Genomic DNA, 21,205 nt, shown 5'->3' on the forward strand with positions numbered 1-21,205 from the left:
CGATTGGGTTCAGGTCCGGTGACTGTGGAGGCCAGGTCATCTGCCGCAGCACTCCATCACTCTCCTTCTTGGTCAAATAGCCCTTACACAGCCTGGAGGTGTGTTTGGGGTCATTGTCCTGTTGAAAAATAAATGATCGTCCAACTAAACGCAAACCGGATGGGATGGCATGTCGCTGCAGGATGCTGTGGTAGCCATGCTGGTTCAGTGTGCCTTCAATTTTGAATAAATCCCCAACAGTGTCACCAGCAAAACACCCCCACACCATCACACCTCCTCCTCCATGCTTCACAGTGGGAACCAGGCATGTGGAATCCATCCGTTCACCTTTTCTGCATCTCACAAAGACACGGCGGTTGGAACCAAAGATCTCAAATTTGGACTCATCAGACCAAAGCACAGATTTCCACTGGTCTAATGTCCATTCCTTGTGTTTCTTGGCCCAAACAAATCTCTTCTGCTTGTTGCCTCTCCTTAGCAGTGGTTTCCTAGCAGCTATTTGACCATGAAGGCCTGATTGGCGCAGTCTCCTCTTAACAGTTGTTCTAGAGATGGGTCTGCTGCTAGAACTCTGTGTGGCATTCATCTGGTCTCTGATCTGAGCTGCTGTTAACTTGCGATTTCTGAGGCTGGTGACTCGGATGAACTTATCCTCAGAAGCAGAGGTGACTCTTGGTCTTCCTTTCCTGGGTCGGTCCTCATGTGTGCCAGTTTCGTTGTAGCGCTTGATGGTTTTTGCGACTCCACTTGGGGACACATTTAAAGTTTTTGCAATTTTCCGGACTGACTGACCTTCATTTCTTAAAGTAATGATGGCCACTGGTTTTTCTTTAGTTAGCCGATTGGTTCTTGCCATAATATGAATTTTAACAGTTGTCCAATAGGGCTGTCGGCTGTGTATTAACCTGACTTCTGCACAACATAACTGATGGTCCCAACCCCATTGATAAAGCAAGAAATTCCACTAATTAACCCTGATAAGGCACACCTGTGAAGTGGAAACCATTTCAGGTGACTACCTCTTGAAGCTCATGGAGAGAATGCCAAGAGTGTGCAAAGCAGTAATCAGAGCAAAGGGTGGCTATTTTGAAGAAACTAGAATATAAAACATGTTTTCAGTTATTTCACCTTTTTTTGTTAAGTACATAACTCCACATGTGTTCATTCATAGTTTTGATGCCTTCAGTGAGAATCTACAATGTAAATAGTCATGAAAATAAAGAAAACGCATTGAATGAGAAGGTGTGTCCAAACTTTTGGCCTGTACTGTATATATCTCACATTTTTCACATCACTGTATCACCATTTAGACTAATCTGATGTTTGTAAAGTCTATAAATACAATGATTGAACAAACATTACTATTTCTGTGTGCACGTTTTGCTGGGCTAACCGTTAGCAGTTAGCCCTGTTAGCCGTTAGCACTGTCTGTAATAGGTAATAACTCATTAAACGGTCCGTGAAAAAAATATCTTTTCCAGTGGATATCTTAGTTACAACATGATTGACCTAGCAAAGCAGTTTTGTGTTGCTATGTGTGGTATTTATTCAGTTTTGGGAAATCACAATGTCTAGAAAGCATCAGCTGACAGGGACAGCTAACACTAGCAGCAAAGCTAACATCAGGACGTCATCTGTTAAAAGCCTCCCGTTGTCGGATACAACATGAAACTACTCCAGTTAGCTCAATCATGTTGTATCTAAGACATTCGCTGGAAAAAATATTTTCTTCACGGATGAGCACACGTTTGATAAAACAGAGTTTAATCTCTCGGCATCCATTTTCAAGCTCTCTGTGTGTTTGTTTCCTTGCGGACGAGAAAAGGGGGAGCGCACATTTCCGAGTAGGCGTGTCCTTTTCAAAAATGCAAGAGGCGTTGCTTTGTTGCCGGCCATTTTCGCCGGTGTGTTAAACACACTTTAGAAAGGAGTGTCCCCAAACTATCAGAAGGCGGAGATCTCTGATTGTCTGGTGGCGAGACTACTGGCACTTCAGCTACAAAGTGGTATTCAAGAGCTAAAGCAAGGAGGAAAAAGTGGAGTTCAAGAGGAAGGAAGGCTCGCAGTTTCTCTCGGTTGATATGAATGAATGAAGCATGAAACTTCTTGCTATTCCTCTCTACTTACTGGGCTACCACAGTGCTCAGCTCCATCTCCAGCTCTGCCTGGGATTTCTCTTTTCGGGCTCCCCAGGCCACACTCAGCCTCCTTGACGAGGAACAGCTGTTCGTCCAGGGCGTCCTTCTGAAGCTGGAGCTTCTGTAAAAAACCTGCTGTTGACTCCAGTTCCTTCTCCAGAGCAAAGATGGTGCGGTCTTTAGATTTGATTTCATCCACCTACAGCGAAGGAGAAGGACATAGTATTACAGAAAATGCTGAAAAGGGTGTTCTTTTATTGTCATTATTTCCAATGCCACTCTGCTAACTTTGCTGCTCTTCCATTACGGGTGTCTTATCGTATAGTACAGGCACTTTTCTTTTAACATTTGGTACATTTCCCTGCAGCTCTACTACTCTTTCAGATAGTTCACAAGAAACTTAAATGTAGCTGATGTGACAGGACAAAAATCTACCCCACTGCACTCCATCCCTGCTCCCATGCTGCACAGATATCCAACATCTGACAATGGTTATAATCATGTCAGCTGTTAAGTATTCAGTTACAGTGACTGTGCCTACCAGTCTGCGGATGTCCCTCTCACAGTCCCACTTGATCTTGGAGATCTGCTCCTGGTGCTGCTGGTGCTCCACCCGCAGGTCGCCAGCCTTCATCTTGTCAGACTGGATCATGGTGCTGAGAGCCTCATCGGTCTGCTTCTTGAGACTCTTCAGCTCGGCGATCTCCTGCAAGAGCTTCACTCTCTCCTGGTCAAAGAAGCGGCGTGCGTCTTCCTTGGCTTCCAGGGTCAGCGCTGTGCGCACCTGAAGAGGCAGGGGCGGGAAAGAAGAGGGGTGTTGATGAGGTTTGGCAGGATTTCCTCGTAACACTTGTCAGGAGTTTTTTTTAGATTATCTGGGGGAAGGAAGGGTGAGTAATGAGTGCTTATTTCTAGTGCTCCCCTATCTGGAGCTTCTCCTCAGAAGTGAAGGTGACTGCCCTCTCTGTCCTGGTTTAGTTCCACAGCTGCTTCGGGATTTTGTTTGGGAGAAATGTATTGGTTTATTTTGGCACATCTCTTTCACAACTGCAAAATCAAACATTAGCTTCTCTTCCTCTTTTTTAACCTCACCTTCTCTCCGCTGCCGTCACGCATGGCATTCAGCGCGGCTTTGAGCCTCTGGTTCTCCTGCTCTTTGATTTTGGCGTGGCGGGCCAGCTCCTGCTCATGTTGCCGCGTCAGGTTTTCCCTGAGAGCCTGGAGCTCCTTTTGCTTTTCCTCGTGCCACTTGGCCCGCTGCTCTGTCAACATGGCAGTGTGACGGTGCTGCTCCTGCTCTCGCACCCGCTTCACCTCCTGGACCTTGTCGCGCTCTAGTTTGCTCACCTTTGAGAGGAGCGACAGAGAAAGAGGAATTGGGTTATTTTAAACAACTGGCAGGTGTCAGACATTGTTTTTGAATATTTGACAAACTGATTTATCTTTATTTTGATTTTCTTTATTTACTTAAAATTGTTTCAGTTGAGGTTAAAATGTCATTAATCTTTTTAAGGGTGTAGTAATGGTCTAAAACATGGAGGGAACAGAATCAAGTTGGAGGTTCTTTAATCAGGAAAAAAAGTGAGCACCATTTCATGCAAATATATGAATTTACATGAACAACAATGCGTAAAATGCTCCATTTCTAATTCACTAAGCCTATAATCACACTAAGTTTTCTTGATAGAGATCTGATGCACCTTTACTACTCACCTGTCCTGTTTTTGATTTATGATCAATTGTAATTTTTTGGACTTCAATTGTAAAAGACCAAATGATTGCTTTAACACAAAATCTATCTCCCAGGCTGTGTACTGCTGAAACAAGCTCTACAAGTAAATGCCCAACCTCCGCACTTATAGACTGAACCCTGTCATAGTACCATGATATGTTCACCATCATCACGTCGAGTCTGTGAGAGCACTGAGCCATGACAGGACTTCAGAGCTCAATTCAGAGCTCCAAAAGTAAATATGGTACACTATGGAAGTTATTTTAACTCCTTTCTTTTACATCGCCACATCGTTTTTTGAACTATGGTTAATCTTCCAAGCAAGGTCCAGTGAAGTCTGCATGCCAAGCGGACTCTCTGGAAGTTCTCTGGAAGTTTGCCCTTCCTGGTTCACTTCATGAATTATGCATTTGGACAGCCCTGAGCAAGTGCGATGTGGTCGGAACATTTAGATTTAGCCAAGATAGAACAGTTTGCATGTAACCTGAGAGGTGAAAACAAGTCAAAAAAGGAATAAAAAATAAAAATAGGCCACAAATCAGGAGGGCATCATTTCCCCTTGGGATGGGAGGGATGTTCCCCCTCAGTACGCCCTTGCATGAATTAAAGCACAAAGTCTCGAATGTAAGAGAGGTGTCGCACTTTGAGTCCTCACTGGCATGTGGCCAGTTTTGTACATGTAACATACAGCAAACTAATGTAATACACAGTGTTCTGTAGTTTACTGAATGAATGTATAGTGTACAAAGAAGTCACAATGCAGCACTTTACCATTAACTGAAGATGTGAAACTGTAACACAAGCATGACATATAGCTATAGTGTCATGTCACAAGATGTACTTGCACCTGACCATGTGCAGCTTGTAGTGTCCAAAGGTTGCTGTAAACATTCCATTTAAAGTGTCCTCATGTTTTGGACCTGGCCTTTAAAAACATTATAAGCCAGTGTGACTTATGGCTTTGTGGAAGTATTGAGAGTGAGCTACCATATTTTAAATACTCAGGGCAAATGTGTGTATTCTGATGCTGAACAGTACCTTGCATTTTTCTTGATGTAGCTCTATCTGAATGTCAGTCAGCTTGGACCTGAGATCTTCATTGGCTGCCTGCAGGGCAGAGATGAGCGCTTCGGGCTTCTCGCTCTTCGTACGCCCTTTCTTGGCCATTGAGTCAATTACTAGAGAGGCTCTTCTAATGCTTTCATTGAGACTTCACAGAAACTTTCCGAGGCACTCCCAGGGTTTCCAGTTCCTCCTCTTCCTCATTCTCCTATCAGAAAAAAGGGCTTGGGTGTGGAGGAGAAACAAAGAGGGGAAAGAATGAGAGAGTGCAGAATGCAGCGGTGACATATGAACACGTAGCTCAGGTGCAGACTAGCTTGTGCTTCCAAGTGTGTGTTTGTGTGAGCAAGTGAGAAGTGTTGGTAGTGAAAGATTAAAGATACACGCTAGATTCCAACTCCAAATCTATATGTGAACAAAACAAAGACCCTGCAGCCTCAACTGGGTCTGGAAGGCTATACTGTGGCACAGAGGTGCTTTGAGCTAAATGCTAATATCAGCATGCTAACATGCATTAGCATTATGATGTTTAGCAGCTTGTTCATCATGTTCACCATCTTAGTTTAGCATTTAGCAACATTATCCGCTACTTGCATTTATACACCTGAATCCCTGCATTGTTGACGGTCCCGTTGTATTTTGGGTAATGAAGGCATCAGGTTTTGACAAGCAAGAGGAATACATGGAATATAAAATAAATTGTTTCTGGTTCTGCTGCTTAAATGTTGATCCTTTTCTTCTGAACACTGTCCATTGTAAGTCTGTTATTGTGTAAGTGTATTGTGGCAAATGTCCAGTGTGTAGGATTTAGTGGCGTCTAGCAGTGAGGTTGTAGTACTGAAACTGTGTGGAAGAAATAAGGTGGCCGACGCTAAAATGCAAAAATGTGGTTGCACTGGGGCCCATGAGGTGGGGGGACCCATAGAGAGTGGGCTATCCAACAGTGTTTTAGGTGGAGAATGGGCCCTTATAAGTGACTGCCACCTTGGAAATATGCCTCTTTTCAAAGAAGAGCTCATTAAATTAAAAACAGTACCATATTCTATATATGCCCTTGAAAAAGGCAAACCCATCTCCATCATGTTTTTTTCTTTTTTTTTGTAAAGCAGTCAGTAGCATCTATAACAAAATTATAAACTTATTCCAAATAAACTATAATAAATTACCAAAATTGTTAACTTTAATAAAAATTCTCATTTTCTTTGGTATTTTTTGTGACATACAGATATGCAGTGATGATTTCTGGGTAATATGTATGTTAACGTCCTCCAGTGTCAATTCTCTGATCATGTGACAAGACAATACGTGCACGATTGTGTACACTATTTAGCCCCTTATAATAGCGTGCACCGAGGCCCGCCATAACTACCTTACACAACTGGAGTCACTGTTTAGTTTGTCCGTTCTGGGCCACTGTAAACAACTCCATTATGACCTAATTGGACCCGCTCAGTTTGTAGACACAAACAGCTCATCCTACAGTAACGAAAACACAACGATTCTCGGTTTAATGTGATTTTTAACTAATAAAAACATAGCTATGAATATGACATACCATACCAATAGATGCCCCTGTATCCTACACACTGAACCTTTAAGGGGTGATCAAAGTAATTACAATTTATTTTGTGGGGAACATGAATGCTGTACCAACTTTCAAGGCCATTCATCTAATGAAGATAACATATTAAAGTTATAAGTTAAAGCAATTATTTCTAACATGTTCCCAATATGTTAGAAGACAAAGACGACACAAAGAAGCACAATATATTCAATAAAAAAATTAAACAAACACAATCCTGAAATCCAAAAACACAAAAAAGGACAGCTAAAATAACAATGTCATTTCAAAATTCGTCTGTTACCCAATTCCTTAGGTGTTATGTAGTGGTACTACAGTAGTAAGTCATTAGTAATAATGTTACAGGCTTAAAGAAACTTCCATTGGGTTAACAAGTAAGCCATGAAATGATTTTGATTAAACAGTCATGGATGTGTAAAATACTAGAAGCATGCCTTTTGGAACAAATGGTTGTCTGGGTAAGCAGACTCAGTGGTTATCCTTCCTGCCCTGCTATTTGCCTTTTCTTCCTGCACTGTTTGAGGTCAGCTGAAAGCCAATGACCTGCTGAGTGCTGCAGACAGACATGTTTAGGGCGTACACTAATGTAGCGGGGCTCAGACTAACGCAATGAGAGAGACTGAATGCTCTGAGCCATCCCATATCACTTTGTGAGACCATTAACATTCAGGTTGACATGGGAAGGACAATTTTCTTTTTAAATTCCCAACATATTCTGTCATCCTGTCAGATTAAGTCTGCATTACCACAATGTGTGTGTATGTGTAATTCAAACTTTGCAACATAGGTAGAAAAATAAAGTTTCATAAAGCACATTAAGTGTATACCACAGAAATACACATAATACATAATCTGTAAGGCTTCTTGCATCAGATGAAAAAGCCTGACTGGAAGAAGAGACGGGACCTTTGTTATCTGTGTGTACGGGGAACTGAACTGAGTCTGTGTTTGCACAGCCCTCCCTACCTACACATCCACATACAACTGTCCTTACGTACAGTACAAGCTATTCTTTGGTGGGGTTCAGACTCCAGACTGCTATGAGGAGAACTCAGAGGTTATTTTGAAATGTTAAGATAAGATAAGATACACCTTTATTGATCCCATAATTGAGAAATTCCAGTATTACAGCAGTCAAGGGGAAAGAGTCAGATTAAAGATTTCAAAATTTAAACTTAAAACTTAAAAAACTAGGCATGCAAAATAAGTACAAAAATACAAGAAATGGCTATAAATAACAACAATAATAATAACAATAACAACAATAATTATAATAATAATAATGAGATGTTATGTCAAATAATAGTGTGTCCCCATTACACAGAGACCTATAAACTCACTCAAGGGCACTTGACAGATAAACAGATGTCAGTGCAAATGTACTACATTTTGCATTCAGTGTCATGGATTGAACCTTACTGGTTGGCTAAACAAATGCAGTTGGACACAATGTGACTGTACTATTGATTCATTACAAAACAAACCAATCTCTACAGGGACTTGGCATCAAAATTATGCTTTAAAGGAATATTTCACCCACTAAATGACCATTTATATATTCATTTTCCGGGCTGTGTGTTTAATTCATGAAGAAAACCTTTTTGTTCTCACATGCCTTTGGTGAACGAAGAATCCAAAAACAGCAAACAACTGAAGTCATTGGGGGGCTCAGCACTTCCCAAACATGTAGCATTAGCTTCCCTTTAGCCCAGGAGTGAAGGTTAAGTTTTTTTTGTTTGTTTGTTTGTTTTTACTATTTTCATTTTTATTAATCATTGTCGTAGGCCTAAAGAAATTCTTACATTCTCAAGCTGCAAAAATGGGTAACCTATGCACTGAATTTAAAAAAAGAAAATCAAAAAAAAAAAGTTTTAACATTTCGTCAACTCAAATGTGCGTCATATGTCTACAACCTGGCACCTTTTCCACTAAATTATGCCAAACCTCAACAGCAGTGGCTTGTTTTGAACCTCCCCAGCTAGGCTAGCAATGGATTCCAAATCTATAAAAGTAAAAGTCATAGAGGAAAATACAGAATTTAATAGTGCATGGACAGATCTGTTTGCATTCGCCACAAATGCAGCAATGTTAAAATACCAGATAATGATAAATAGCCCACAGAGGAGCCATATTGTGGTAAAACATATTTTTGAATGCTCATTTAGACCTATTTTTAATGCTGATAGGCTCATTTAGACTTAATACGGAGTGTTACCATAAGGCTAAAAATGTTTTGTGGCTCAAGGCAGATTTCTTTAATTATTTTTGGTCAAAAATGTCTCTTTTGATAGTTGAAGTTGCTGACCTTTGCTTTAGCCCTTACTGACCGGAACTAAAAGGGAAACTTATCCATGTTTTTACTTTCAGTCTCTTTCAACAACCACTGGAACAATTTACAACTTATTAGCATAAATGTGTGGTTACAGTAACACTTATTTTAAATGTACCATCGTTGCCTAAAATTCCTCTAAAATAGGAACTGATATGTACCTGTAACTTCTGGGAGAGGGATTTGGAAAGGACAGTGTTGTTTTATAGCATTACCATGTTTTATTTCAAAGATATGTCCTTTCTCAAAACTCTACCCAGTTATGAAGCTACTGTATAAATATTTACTGATTTTTTCCTAAAGATTTGAATTACTGAGTGGATACTCACCATGGGCACAGTGTTAATGTTTTGTAATTTCCTTAAATTCTATTAGTTAAAACATCCCCAAGGTTACACTTAATACTTTAATAAATGGTGTTAGATTGTGCACACTGTATGGTACTTGCACAACACATTTCTTGCACATTATGACATGCATGGGAGCTGTGATTGGGGTCAGTCAATTGATTAACCACTTGAGGTCTAACTATCAAAAGGTCACTGGTTCATCACATTTGTTTGAAGAATCTACAGACACAACAAATAGCCTAGCGTACAGCATGTGCTCATTGAAATTAATCCTTATTTGATTGTCTGCATTTTATGCATTTCTTGAATTTCTATTTCAATTTGTGGTGACATTAAAATCAGATAGTATTACATGATATTATTATTGCACATGCTAATCTCCTATTACAGTAAATAAGGTTTTCTCAAAGTTTGGCTCTTTTATCAGTGTAATTTATGTACTTGCATGCTGAAGGGTTTCCTCACTGTACACTTATTAACGACCCACAATAGTGCACATGCATATGAACGTGCACACCATGATGCATAGCCATGATGACTCAAGAGGAGTTGGATGGTGTCTGTCATAATCTGAGGAGGGATGACATAACATCGCTTAAAAGATTTTGAGGTGCAGATTAGAGATGAAGCGTGATGATCACATTTAGTCAGCACGGGCTCGTCATGCTGCGGTGTTACGGGGCCCTTTTAAAAGGGTTCCTGCTCTTTAAGCATCACTTATTGAGGTTGTCCAAGAATACATTTACAAAAACCACTGGACCAGTAACTGTGCACGGGTTACTGTGTATGCCAGCGCACTGTGTGGAAAAAGAGCAAAGTAACTCTGTCAAACATGATTGAAAATGTTGAGGTTCAAACATTTGGGTCATGTAACAGATTCACACCTATAATTTGCCAGTAATCAGTAACTTCAGGCTAACTTGTGTGTGTGTGCTGCATAATGTCATTGTATAGTGTCCACTTTCACACAGAAACATATAAAAGGGAATGGATGCTTTTCTCAAATGAGCACAACATAGCAGCACAGTATTGCTGTATTTACACCTCACAATATTTGTGGCAGCAGTTAATATTTTTCCTGGCAATTCATTTATAATATTTCAAATTAATCAGCCAATCGTATTTTATAAAATGTCAAGTCTATATGAGGTTCCACGGTCCAAAGTGATGTGTTAAAAAAGCCAGATTTCAAGAGTGACCTGGCCAAGACGGCAGCATTAAAGGGGAACTAATGTTTTTTTCAACCTGGGCCCTATTTTCTGATCTACTTTTGTCTACATGAGTGATAGGATGTTCAATATTTGACATTTCTCCAGTACGAAACTAGGGCTGACCTGCCTGCAGCCCGTGAGCGCACGCTATATTAAATAATAGGGCACTCAGACAGCGTCAAACAACGTCAAAATACATCCACTGAAAGTGCATTTTTTTCACACAGATAGGCTCGGATTGTTAGTATAATTTTCCGACAACATAACAGAAAGGAGAAATGAACGTCTGTGTTTACCTTTAGCTGGATTCGGACATGTTCCTCCGCCTGTTGCAATTTTTATTTATTTTTTTTAAACTTTTTATTTATGCTGTGCAGTTCATACATTCGTCTTTTCACAAATAAGCATTTCGCATTTCTCTTTAACTTTGTGAATTTAAGTAAAGAAAAAAAAAGATACAACAAATCAAATGCCCAGTACTAAGAAAACAAACACACAAACTAGATATACAGTAAGTGTGCAAGCGATAAAGATATAACCATTTTATATGTTTTTAGTACAATTTCATTTTTTTTCCCTCCTTTTCTACTTTAGTTACAGGGCTCAAAAGTAATATTTTCTGTTGCAATTTTAGTATATGTGCTACTGAAGTAATGCTGCTCCCTCTCTCCTCGTCCGCTCTTCAGTTTCAATGAGCTCTGCATCCGTGTACATCCCTGTACTCTGTGTTCAAATAAAAACGGGCGAGAGGGAAAGTCTGACGTACACAGACGTAGAGCTCATTGAAACTGAAGAGCGGATGAGGAGAGAGAGGGAGCAGTGTTACTTTGATAGCACATATACTAAAATTGCAACAGGCAGAGGAACATATCCGAATCCAGCTAAATGTAAACAAGACGTTCATTTCTCCTTTCCGTTATGTTGCTGGATAATTATGCTAACAATCTGTGCCTATCTGTGTGAAAAAAATGCACTTTTAGTGGACGTATTTTGACGTTATTTGACGCTGTCTGAGTGCCCTATTATTTAATATAGCGCACGCTCACGGGCTGCAGGCAGGTCAGCCCTAGCTTCGTACTGGAGAAATGTCAAATATTGAACATCCTGTCACTCATTTAGACAAAAGTAGAGGTTGAAAAAAAACATTAGTTCCCCTTTAACATGAATACAACAACAAACACAAACAATACAGACACATACAACTGTCACACACACTACAAATACGTGATTACAATATCCAGGCAATATGCAATACACTCATGATCAAACTCAGTGGAACATCTTGTACGGTTAAATGATTAAATAATATAGGATTATATATTAGGACAAAATGTACTGAGACTCAGCCTATAAATTACTTGACTCACCCCCTGAAAAATCATTACTGACACAGTTTGTCTGCATCAGACCACCTGACTCCCAGACTGAAATCTTAATGTGTCTCCTAATGCTTAATGCACATAGGATGAGAAATAATGATACAGTCATGGATTCTCTATGGAACAAATCTTTGTTTTTCATAGTTACTTCCATGTATGACACAATATTGGCTCATCATTTACTGTTTTATGCCCAGCTCAGTCAGGAGCAAAATAAAGAAGGAAGATCCACACAGCAACAATTTAAGTAAACAGGTAAACCAAACAAAGGTGCCAGCCTGCAGAGACGGCCATCTTGGAACCACCCTGTTCATATAGGCTCCCACTATGTGACGCCAATTAATTCCTCAATGAGGTGGGAGGGGCCAAACAGGTAGTCACATGGCCCAGGGCCAACACAACTGGAACACCAAACAAGTTAACCTCACAAGGGCTCACGTAGAACTGAATGTCACATCCACACCAGTCTGTTATAAGTAGAGTCCATTCCTCCCTTTGCTTTGCTTACATGTCATCCTTACTCAGCATTCCCTTCTCCAACCTGACAGCCTGAACATGCAGAGTTGGTTTAATATTTTAACACTCGAGGCTACAGCAGCAGATTTCTCTTCCATACAGTAAAGGGAAGGTTTACCCAACAGCTGCCTCTTTAGTAAGCTATTCATAGCAGCTCATGGACTGCACTGAGGCGGGAAGTGAGCTTCTTCAACCTGCCCTATACATTTCATAACACTGCATCTGCTGGTTTTCTCTCATACGAGATAGTTATTTTGGTTTCTGCTCCAATCAATATACTGGTGCTGATGTAGTAGCATAATCCAGTTTAATTTTTTTTATGCATTATTCATTTTATTATTTATTTTTTACAAATAATTATTATATTGGTACCACTATCTGGTGTAAAGCACCTGTTATGAAAGGCATAAAAGATATAACAAATGGCTTCTTAATGGTTGATAATTCATTTAGTGATGCTTTACAGATGTAACCTTTAGGTTGCCAGGCTGTGAACATCCCTTTGGCTGGTGTTTATCCTGTTTATTTTGTAAAAATGTTTTTAAAAGTGTTCAAAATCCATTAAGAACTGCTTAACAAGATGCTGATAATAGATTTTGGTTGAGATTCTCTGCAGCCTTTCTTCAGGAGGGTAAGGTTCAGATACAAATTAGTCAAAAGGACCTGGCAACACGCACATTGTTCTTATTTATGGCTGTTCTGTGAAGCTTTACTAAATAAATTATTAATCATTAATAAAAGCAGTACTTCCCACTTAGAAGTAGGGATTGGCAATATGAAGATGTTATATTGTTATCAAGATCTGGGACTATATATCGTCTTAAATTTTGGATATAGATGTACCGTGATATGGCATTAATGGTGTTTTTTCCCTCATTTTAAAGGCTGTATTACAGTAAAGTGATATAAATTTAACTTACCAAACTTTTCTATTTGTTTTAACGCTTGCTTTAACGCACTTAGTTGTTATATCCATATTATTGATGGTTTTTTTTGTAGTATTTTCTTTTTCAAATTTTCAATTAAACAAAACATTCAGAAAATTTGATAATACAAATAAACAAATAAATAAATAAATAATAAAATAATAAAATTAAAAATAAAATAAATAAATACCCCATAATGTAAGAGGCAATATAAATAATCTTGGCTTTATCAGAGGACGTATGGTGTATCACTCTGGTATCCTTCTTCAATCATCCTTACTGACGATTATTGATCAAAAAACTCATTGTGTTATTATTTTCTAAAAACAAAAACAAACAAACAAAACAATAGTCATCCCTAAAACAGCCATCAGAAAAGGGTACTTGCTAAGAAATATTGTTATGTTTGATTTTGACTCCCAGCCCTAGCATTAATGAAATGCTTTTAAGGAGATTTAAAAATATTGAGATATATATCGTGTATCGAAATATAGCCGAAAAATACTGCGATATAATTTTCAGGACATATCGCCCTGCCCTACTTAGAAGATCATTATAAATGGTGCCTTATCGAGAACTGGTACTATATATTTTGGTGCTGCAACAATTTGTCAATTAATTGGTTAATAAAAAATAAACTGAGTATCTTCACATTCTGGACTTTTGATCGGAAAAAAAAATGACACATTTAAAGGGATAATGCACCCAAAAATGAAAATTCAGCCATTATCTATTCACCCTCATACTGAGGGAGGCTCTGGTGAAGTTTTAGAGTCCTCACATCCCTTGCGGAGATCCAAGGGGGGAATGGGTAGCAGCATACCTAATGGCTGACGGCGCCCCAGATTAAAACGTCCAAGAACACATAATTGAAACCACAAAATATCTCCATACTGCTCGTCCGTAGTGATCCAAGTGTCCTGAAGCCCCGACATAAAAAGTGAGCGTGGAGCACAGAGAGGCAGTTAGAGCTACAGGCTACAGTGAGGCTAAAAACAGAGTTCAAATGACGTTTTTCCAAACAACTTTTTATGTCGGGGCTAGTGTTGTGAGGACTCTAAAACCAGAGCCTCCCTCAGCACGAGGGTGAGTAGATAATGGCTGAATTTTCATTTTTGAGTGCACTATCCCTTTAAGACATCACCTTGGACTCACTGTTTTCTTAAATTGTATATACAATTAATCAATTGAGGGAAAAAATGGCAGATTAAACAATAATGGAAAATCATTGTTAGTCACAGCCATATTACATTTTGTTGTTATGTATTTTCATTCTGGCTGGTAAAGCTAATAACAATATGCATAAATACTAGTTCTCAGAGTGTTTAAACAAATGTGATGATTCACTGATGACTCATTTACAGCCATCCCAGTCCAACCGAATACACTGCCATCATGTGCAGCCAACCACAACTCACCATGACTGCTAATACTGTATTAACCTACAAACCATTCACAGCAGCCAGGTAGTGCTCTGGAGGGGTAGACTGGATATGAATTTGCTGTGAGCCTGTGTCAGTCTGATTACTGTCATATTCCATTTTCATACTGCGCCGAGAAATAATCCCCTGGCTAGTCAAATGAACACAACACAGGCGCACACAGGCATCGTGGCCAACACTGGGCCAGGCACCGGATGTTGCCTCAACTGTCTAACCTTTTGACTTTCAGTTCTATTTTTGAATGTATTGCTTTCACTGATTATCACTCTGCTCTGGGGATATTGATTTTAGGGTTAGGATAAAGGTTAGTTTAACAGCACTGGCCCTTTGTTGGTGAGTTTAGCAAACGGTAGGAAGCAGTCTCTGTTTCTGTTTCTCACGGGTATATGCAAATCATATTCTTCTTCAACATCCCCCTCTTCTCACATGTCAAGCTGTACATGTAAATAGTTTATATTTAAACACAGACAGTTATGATGGGAGATGTCGTATGTCATGTTTAAAGAAAGGCTTTTAAGTAACTGGTTCATTACAAAGCAGGCAGGGCTGTTTCAAGTTTCTAGACACTCTGGGGGCCCTAGGCAAGAGGCACCTTGGAGCCCCTCCCCAGATAGATGGTATCTGGGGGGGGGGGGGGGGGGGGGGAGTATAAGTATAAGTATGGTTCTGAGTAGTATCAGGATACCACAGCAAAAATGAGGCAGATGTGCCTTTTGTCATTTATAAAAAGATAAATCACTTTTCTATAATACATCAATGATATTTCAATGGAATAAAATACTCATTGACTTATTCATACTTCAAAAACAGCATCAATAAGTGATTAACATAGGGGGGATCAAAATAAAATAAATAAATAAAATGAAAACCAACCAGCCACCCTCCTCCCCTGACAAGCAAAGAACAGTCCCTCATAAGTAAAGAACAGTCCCTTCAGTGCGGTGAGGTTTGTGGGCTGTTACCTGCCACAAAGACAGAAATGTGAACGGCTCGTTTCTCCTCTGACACATCACACCTGTGTGCTGCCACGGCTCTGCTGTTCAGGTATTTCTGGGCAGTCATGAAATCAACAAAGAGGAAATTATTGGACCTGGAGCCGGACTTGCCCGTCGCCGGTAAGCCTTATCTTGAGGCGTATTTGACAGGAATACGGCATCTGTGACCCCCGTTCAACCCACAACTGGCAGGATTCGGCTTTCATTTCTGCTGCTGGTTGAAATCTGTACTTGCATAGCATGCTGAATGATTTGTTTTGCGACTAGACTTTGAACTTATCCCACAGTAGTGGTACCATGAGGTACCATAGTATTACAGTACTCCAACAATGCTAGCGTGGGTGGCAACCAATCATGCGGGACATGGTCTCAATTTGCGTGACAAGTGAAAAGAGACAGAAATGCTGTACAGTCCCGCACAGTGCACGACGTATGGTCACCCTGCTTAGCCACTTGCAAGCAGCAGCTAGTAGGGGGCCCTATTAGGGGGGATTCTAACGTGTTGTCGTTGTTGCAGTGTCTATAGGGGTTCCATCATATTGTCATTGATATGGACCAATGTCAGCCATCTCTGGGGGCCCCCTTCCAGCTAGGGGCCCTAGGCAATTGCCTAGTTTGCCTGTCCGGTTGCGACGGCCCTGATAGCAGGTAATATTTAAGCTTCAAACTTAAAGGCATCTCAGTCACACGGCAATATTGTACTTGCAATCTTCATCTCGCAGACACAACGGGTCTCATAAGACAAACAAACTAGACCTTGTCTTCCACTGAAGATTAGACACAGCCTAGTGGTTGCAAGTCACTTAGCAAATAAATCTATGCTGCAAACACAATAAATTCTGAACCAAAACACGACAGTAGGAATTATTGATTGCGCTAATTTCAAAAAAGGTGCAATATTCCTAACTTAGCATGAAGAAAGATCAATCACCATATAAGGAACATCAGTATACACAATGCCAAAAAATGCAGGACATAAGAAATGAGAAGAAACATGTTACCTTACACAACACTCCAGGTAGCTGTCAAAACACACAAGAACACCGCCACAGCACAGCAGCTTCTCTGAACAAGAAATGGCACCATTTGACCAAACTGACGACCAATTTATATGGCCCCTGAAGAAATCTCAGGGACTGACACGAGTTAACGAAGCTGCTACTGTCGTGCCAGAAAGGGTTTAAAGATGTGGATCTTGCAAAAGCTGGTTACAGTACTCTTCTAGGAACTAGCAGATCAAGCATTACACTGTCAACCCCAAGTAAAATTTAAACCAGAGGTTTTCAGTCTGTTTTTCAGCCAAGGGAAATCACACAAGATAGAGGAATATAACACATTTGAATTTCCCTTGGAATACTCTGCCTATTTTCTACTCTTCTATATTCTCAGTTAAGTAAAAGGACAACACAAGAGAATAGTTAGAAAATTTATTTACGTAGAACGTAATCTATGAAGTACTTTAGATTTAAAACTTTTGATATTTTTCATTGAACTATGAAGCCCTTTGTAATAAAAATAAATACACATAGATAAATAGATAAATGTTTTCACATCATGTTAATTTCACAAATGTGAAAACTTATTACGCACCCCCTGGCAGAGTGCCTTGGACCCCTCTTTGAGAATAATGGATTGAAATTACCTTGAATGTAATGTTACCTGGAGTTTGGGTTGATAAATTTAATCTGCTACTTCATTACATCTAAAATAAAGAGTAAAACAACTGGGTCACAACAACCATGTTGGTGAATATGTGGGAATAATGAGGGAAACCACTCACATTTTTGGGAATGTCACAAACTACACCAGTCTGGTAAAAGGTGAATGTTACAATTAAAGAATTTCTGGGATATGTAATACCTAATAACTGGAAAGTTATGTACCTTGGAAATCATCATGTCATTGATTATGATAGATATTTGACCAAGATATTATTGGTCACACAAGCATAAGGCAATAACAAGGGATTGGTACAAGACTGAATCCCCTACTATGGAACAATGGTTGGAAATCATGAGAAAGATAGAGCTATGGAAAAAATGACCTATCAGCTCAAAGAGAGAGAAAATGTTTTTGTTAACAAATGGAAGAAATGGAGAATGATGACACAGTGGAAAAAGTATCTGGACTAACTGATACAGGAACCTCAAGATACTGGATATTTATGTATGTCTTTGAAAATGGACATTTGTGACAATGACTTTTATTTTTCCCCCCTTTTTGCTCAGCTCTTCTGCCTTTCTGATTGTGGAAATAATGTTGTAAGTTGTTATATATGACACTTATGGTTGTATACACAAACTAAAACTCGACAAACATTTAAGTATTAAAAACATTTAACTAAAATCATTTACACACAATGTATGAACTCTCATCATCCCTCCTAATGTAAACATAGAGGCCAAAATGGTATGTTTCAACCACTGAAGCAAAAATGTTGTATTTGTGAACACTTCCTTTCCTTTTACTGCCTGATATGACTAGTTAACAGAGGATAAAAAATCTCAACAGCAATGTTGCTTTCCAGTTATTCTGAAAAAGCAGCCCAACAAAATATGTTGTTAACTGTCCAAGAACCACTTTGCTGTAGCTGTAGCTGTAGCTGAACACTGGGTCCAATCAATTAAAAAAATGAAAAAGAAAGCAGAGTTTATTATTATTGCTTTCCTTTAGTGGGAACAAGCTCTTAACACAATGCTGACATGTTACCATCTTGATATATTATCAAATTGAGCAAATACGTACCATTGCCCACTTACACATTAGAGTTGTACCAATACCGATACCAGTATCGGAAATGCCGCCGATACTGCCTAAAATGCGGTATCGGGTATCGACGAGTACAGCCTATGACCAATCCGATACCACATAATGCCTCATGTCATTACGCATATGCATGCTACAGGCAAACGAAACGGAAATGGAGCCTTCAAAAAGTGTTCTACTGTAGCCTTTAAAATGTCTTTTTTACTAAATTGTGTGGCTGCACTTTAACCTGTGTCTTCATCTGTGTCAACACTGAATAATAATGGGGCGTCGGTGGCTTAGTGGTAGAGCTGGCGCCCCATGTACACAACTGTTACCGCAGCAGCCCGGGTTCGACTCCAGCCTCTGGCCCTTTGCTGCATGTCACTCCCTCTCTCTCTCCCCCCTTCACGCTCATCTGTCCTATCAATTAAAGGCTTAATAATGCCCAAAAAAAATCTTAGAAAAAAAAAAATACTTAAAAAAAAGTTTTATGGCATTCATTCTACTAGTATGTATTTATTTCTTAATATTTTACATAGAGTTTTAGGAGTTGAGACATAAAGCAATTCATATCCCATCCATTTTTATTTTACGCGCAGGTATCGGATCGGTACTCGGTATCGGCAGATACCTAAGGTTCAGGGATCGGAATCAGTATCGAGAAGGAAAAAGTGGTATCGGTACATCTCACATCCATCAGACTCTGAGCAACATTAGCCTTTATTTTGAGTTGATTTAACGCTGTACAGCCAACAGATATAGTCCAAATCCAATTATCCCTACACCTTTTGGCTCTGTTTTGGTCTCAACCACCTCCTGGGGGAAATATCTGCCTCTTTACAGCTAAAGGCTCCACTATGTTCACCAGCTAGTCCCTAATTTTGTCTGTCTGCCATTTGGTGCTGGACAGGTTGCACGTTCTTAACTGAAAACAACTGCTGCGGCAAACTGGGACAGAGGCTCTCTATGGGAGGCTGATGAGCTGATCACCATATTAACAGGTACAGTACATGCTGCTGCTGGAGAGGTGGTTGATTATAGCAGTGAAGCAATTTGCTAAAATCAAACAATGAGCTGAAATATGCCAAAAAGCACAATAGAGCTGTAGAGTCGGGATGGTAATTCTCTTTCACATGAAGCACACTGGCACCATGACCCACTTTTGACTCTTCAGGCATCAGATTTGGGTGTTGGCGGTGGATTTCCAGACAGAGTGTACCAGGGGTACTCATAGAAATGCAAGCATTGCTGCTGCCTGTCAGCTTGAGTCTGATGGCCCCCTGGGGTCGAATGGTAAAAGCCATGCAGAGGATGCTTTACGGACAAACCTAGACAGCTTTTAACAAAAAAACACTCAGAGATGATTGTGATTTTCAGTTGCTGGCCTTAAACTGTGGAATAGTTTGCCACTAACAATTAAATCTTCCCCTCTGTTGATATCTGTAAAACCTGTCTGAAGACCCATCTCTTTTCTTTAGCCTCTTATGATAATTTGGACTGCATGCCAATGCTGCATTTAGCAATGTTGTGTCAGTTTTGCCAAATCTGGCTCGTTTACTACCATTCAATGTATGTCATAAGAGAAAGAGCCAGCTACTGAGCTTTGTAAAGCTGCTATCTGCATCAATATTAGGCTATTAATATTAGAAAATGACCACTTCATATCAATTTGTAAGCAGGTAAGAGCCGAGATTAGACATAATTGGGATTCTTCCTTTCTGCTCATAAACAACAAGCTACTGTGTTCTGTTGTTTTTCATTTACAGAATAAATCTTTCAACCCAGAGCCAACTTCTTACTATATCGGGACCTGCCATCTGTCATCCACTACCCAGTCAAACTACTACACGAGCCATATTTTGCCTCGGGTTGGGGTTAGAATAAGACTTTGGTTGCTTTTGGGGATCATATTGGCGTTTCACAAAGCCCTGTAGCACTGTGTTGAGGGTATTAGCAAGACGAGACATCAGTAGCTCTGTAGAGAAGCAGAATTGATCAGCAGGATGACAAAAAACAGCTACCAGTAAACCTTAAGTAAAAAAAGGATCTTCCATTTTGATTGTTGACAGGATCAAGAAGGAAAACCCTCAATGATGAGATAATGTTTTATCAAAGACTATGATTCATTTAAAGCCATTTGGATGTCAATAAATATGGCTGCAGAGTATTTTTAGTAAAGAGATGCATTCTACCTGGTCAAATGCCAAATGCTGGGGGAAAAAAAGCCCAAAGGCAAATCATCTCTTTATATGTAATCTAGTTATTATTAATGCATTTGATTTATTATAAAAAAGCGTAAAGATAGCAAATCCTACTGTATTTGCAAAAGACTCTACATTATGCACTCATAACATTTTTTAAGACAACCTTTGACTTGAACTTTATAAACATATATATAAAGTATGTTAATATTAATACAGATTGGGCGCTGTCTGCAGCTGCTTACTCACGTGTGGCAGGCATCCAAGCTTTCCCTACCAGACAAATCTCTTTGATGATTTTATTTGCATTTGTTCTTAACTGCTCGACCAACAGGCACCTCATCTATCTTTTGGCTGCGGTTATTTTTTTCCAGTGAACAAAATCTTACATTTCTGGGCTATTTTTCTTTTTACTAATCCAGGTTATGCAAGTCGAGTCGGCAAAAGTTAGTCGGGCTGATGCCAACGCCGTCCAAATGTCAGTGAGCAACTTGAGTTTAATCAGTCTGAGGTCTGGTTGTGACGTAAGCTGGTTCAAAGTGTCATCGCGTCGGCTGGAATCATGAAGCACTCTCCTGCTTGTTTTTGGATTAT

The 21,205-nt window shown here is 39.7% G+C and overlaps 1 protein-coding gene across 3 annotated transcripts in view; it reads right to left on the bottom strand.

Moving 5' to 3' along the window:
• Window positions 1-21,205, bottom strand: part of jakmip2 (janus kinase and microtubule interacting protein 2) — a 41,550-nt gene that overhangs the window by 18,315 nt on the left and 2,030 nt on the right. For all 3 annotated transcript variants that reach the window (XM_033651377.2, XM_078172571.1, XM_078172570.1), the window contains exons 2-5: window positions 4,909-5,156; window positions 3,231-3,485; window positions 2,680-2,922; window positions 2,128-2,337 (exon numbers count right to left, since the gene is read on the bottom strand). In XM_033651377.2, coding sequence (XP_033507268.2) covers window positions 2,128-2,337; window positions 2,680-2,922; window positions 3,231-3,485; window positions 4,909-5,037 — 837 coding nt within the window. In that variant the 5' untranslated portion in view covers window positions 5,038-5,156. The remainder of the gene's footprint in view (window positions 1-2,127; window positions 2,338-2,679; window positions 2,923-3,230; window positions 3,486-4,908; window positions 5,157-21,205) is intronic.

The sequence above is a fragment of the Epinephelus lanceolatus genome, chromosome 11, assembly GCF_041903045.1.
Source record: "Epinephelus lanceolatus isolate andai-2023 chromosome 11, ASM4190304v1, whole genome shotgun sequence".
In the NCBI taxonomy this organism is placed as follows: Eukaryota; Metazoa; Chordata; class Actinopteri; order Perciformes; family Serranidae; genus Epinephelus; species Epinephelus lanceolatus.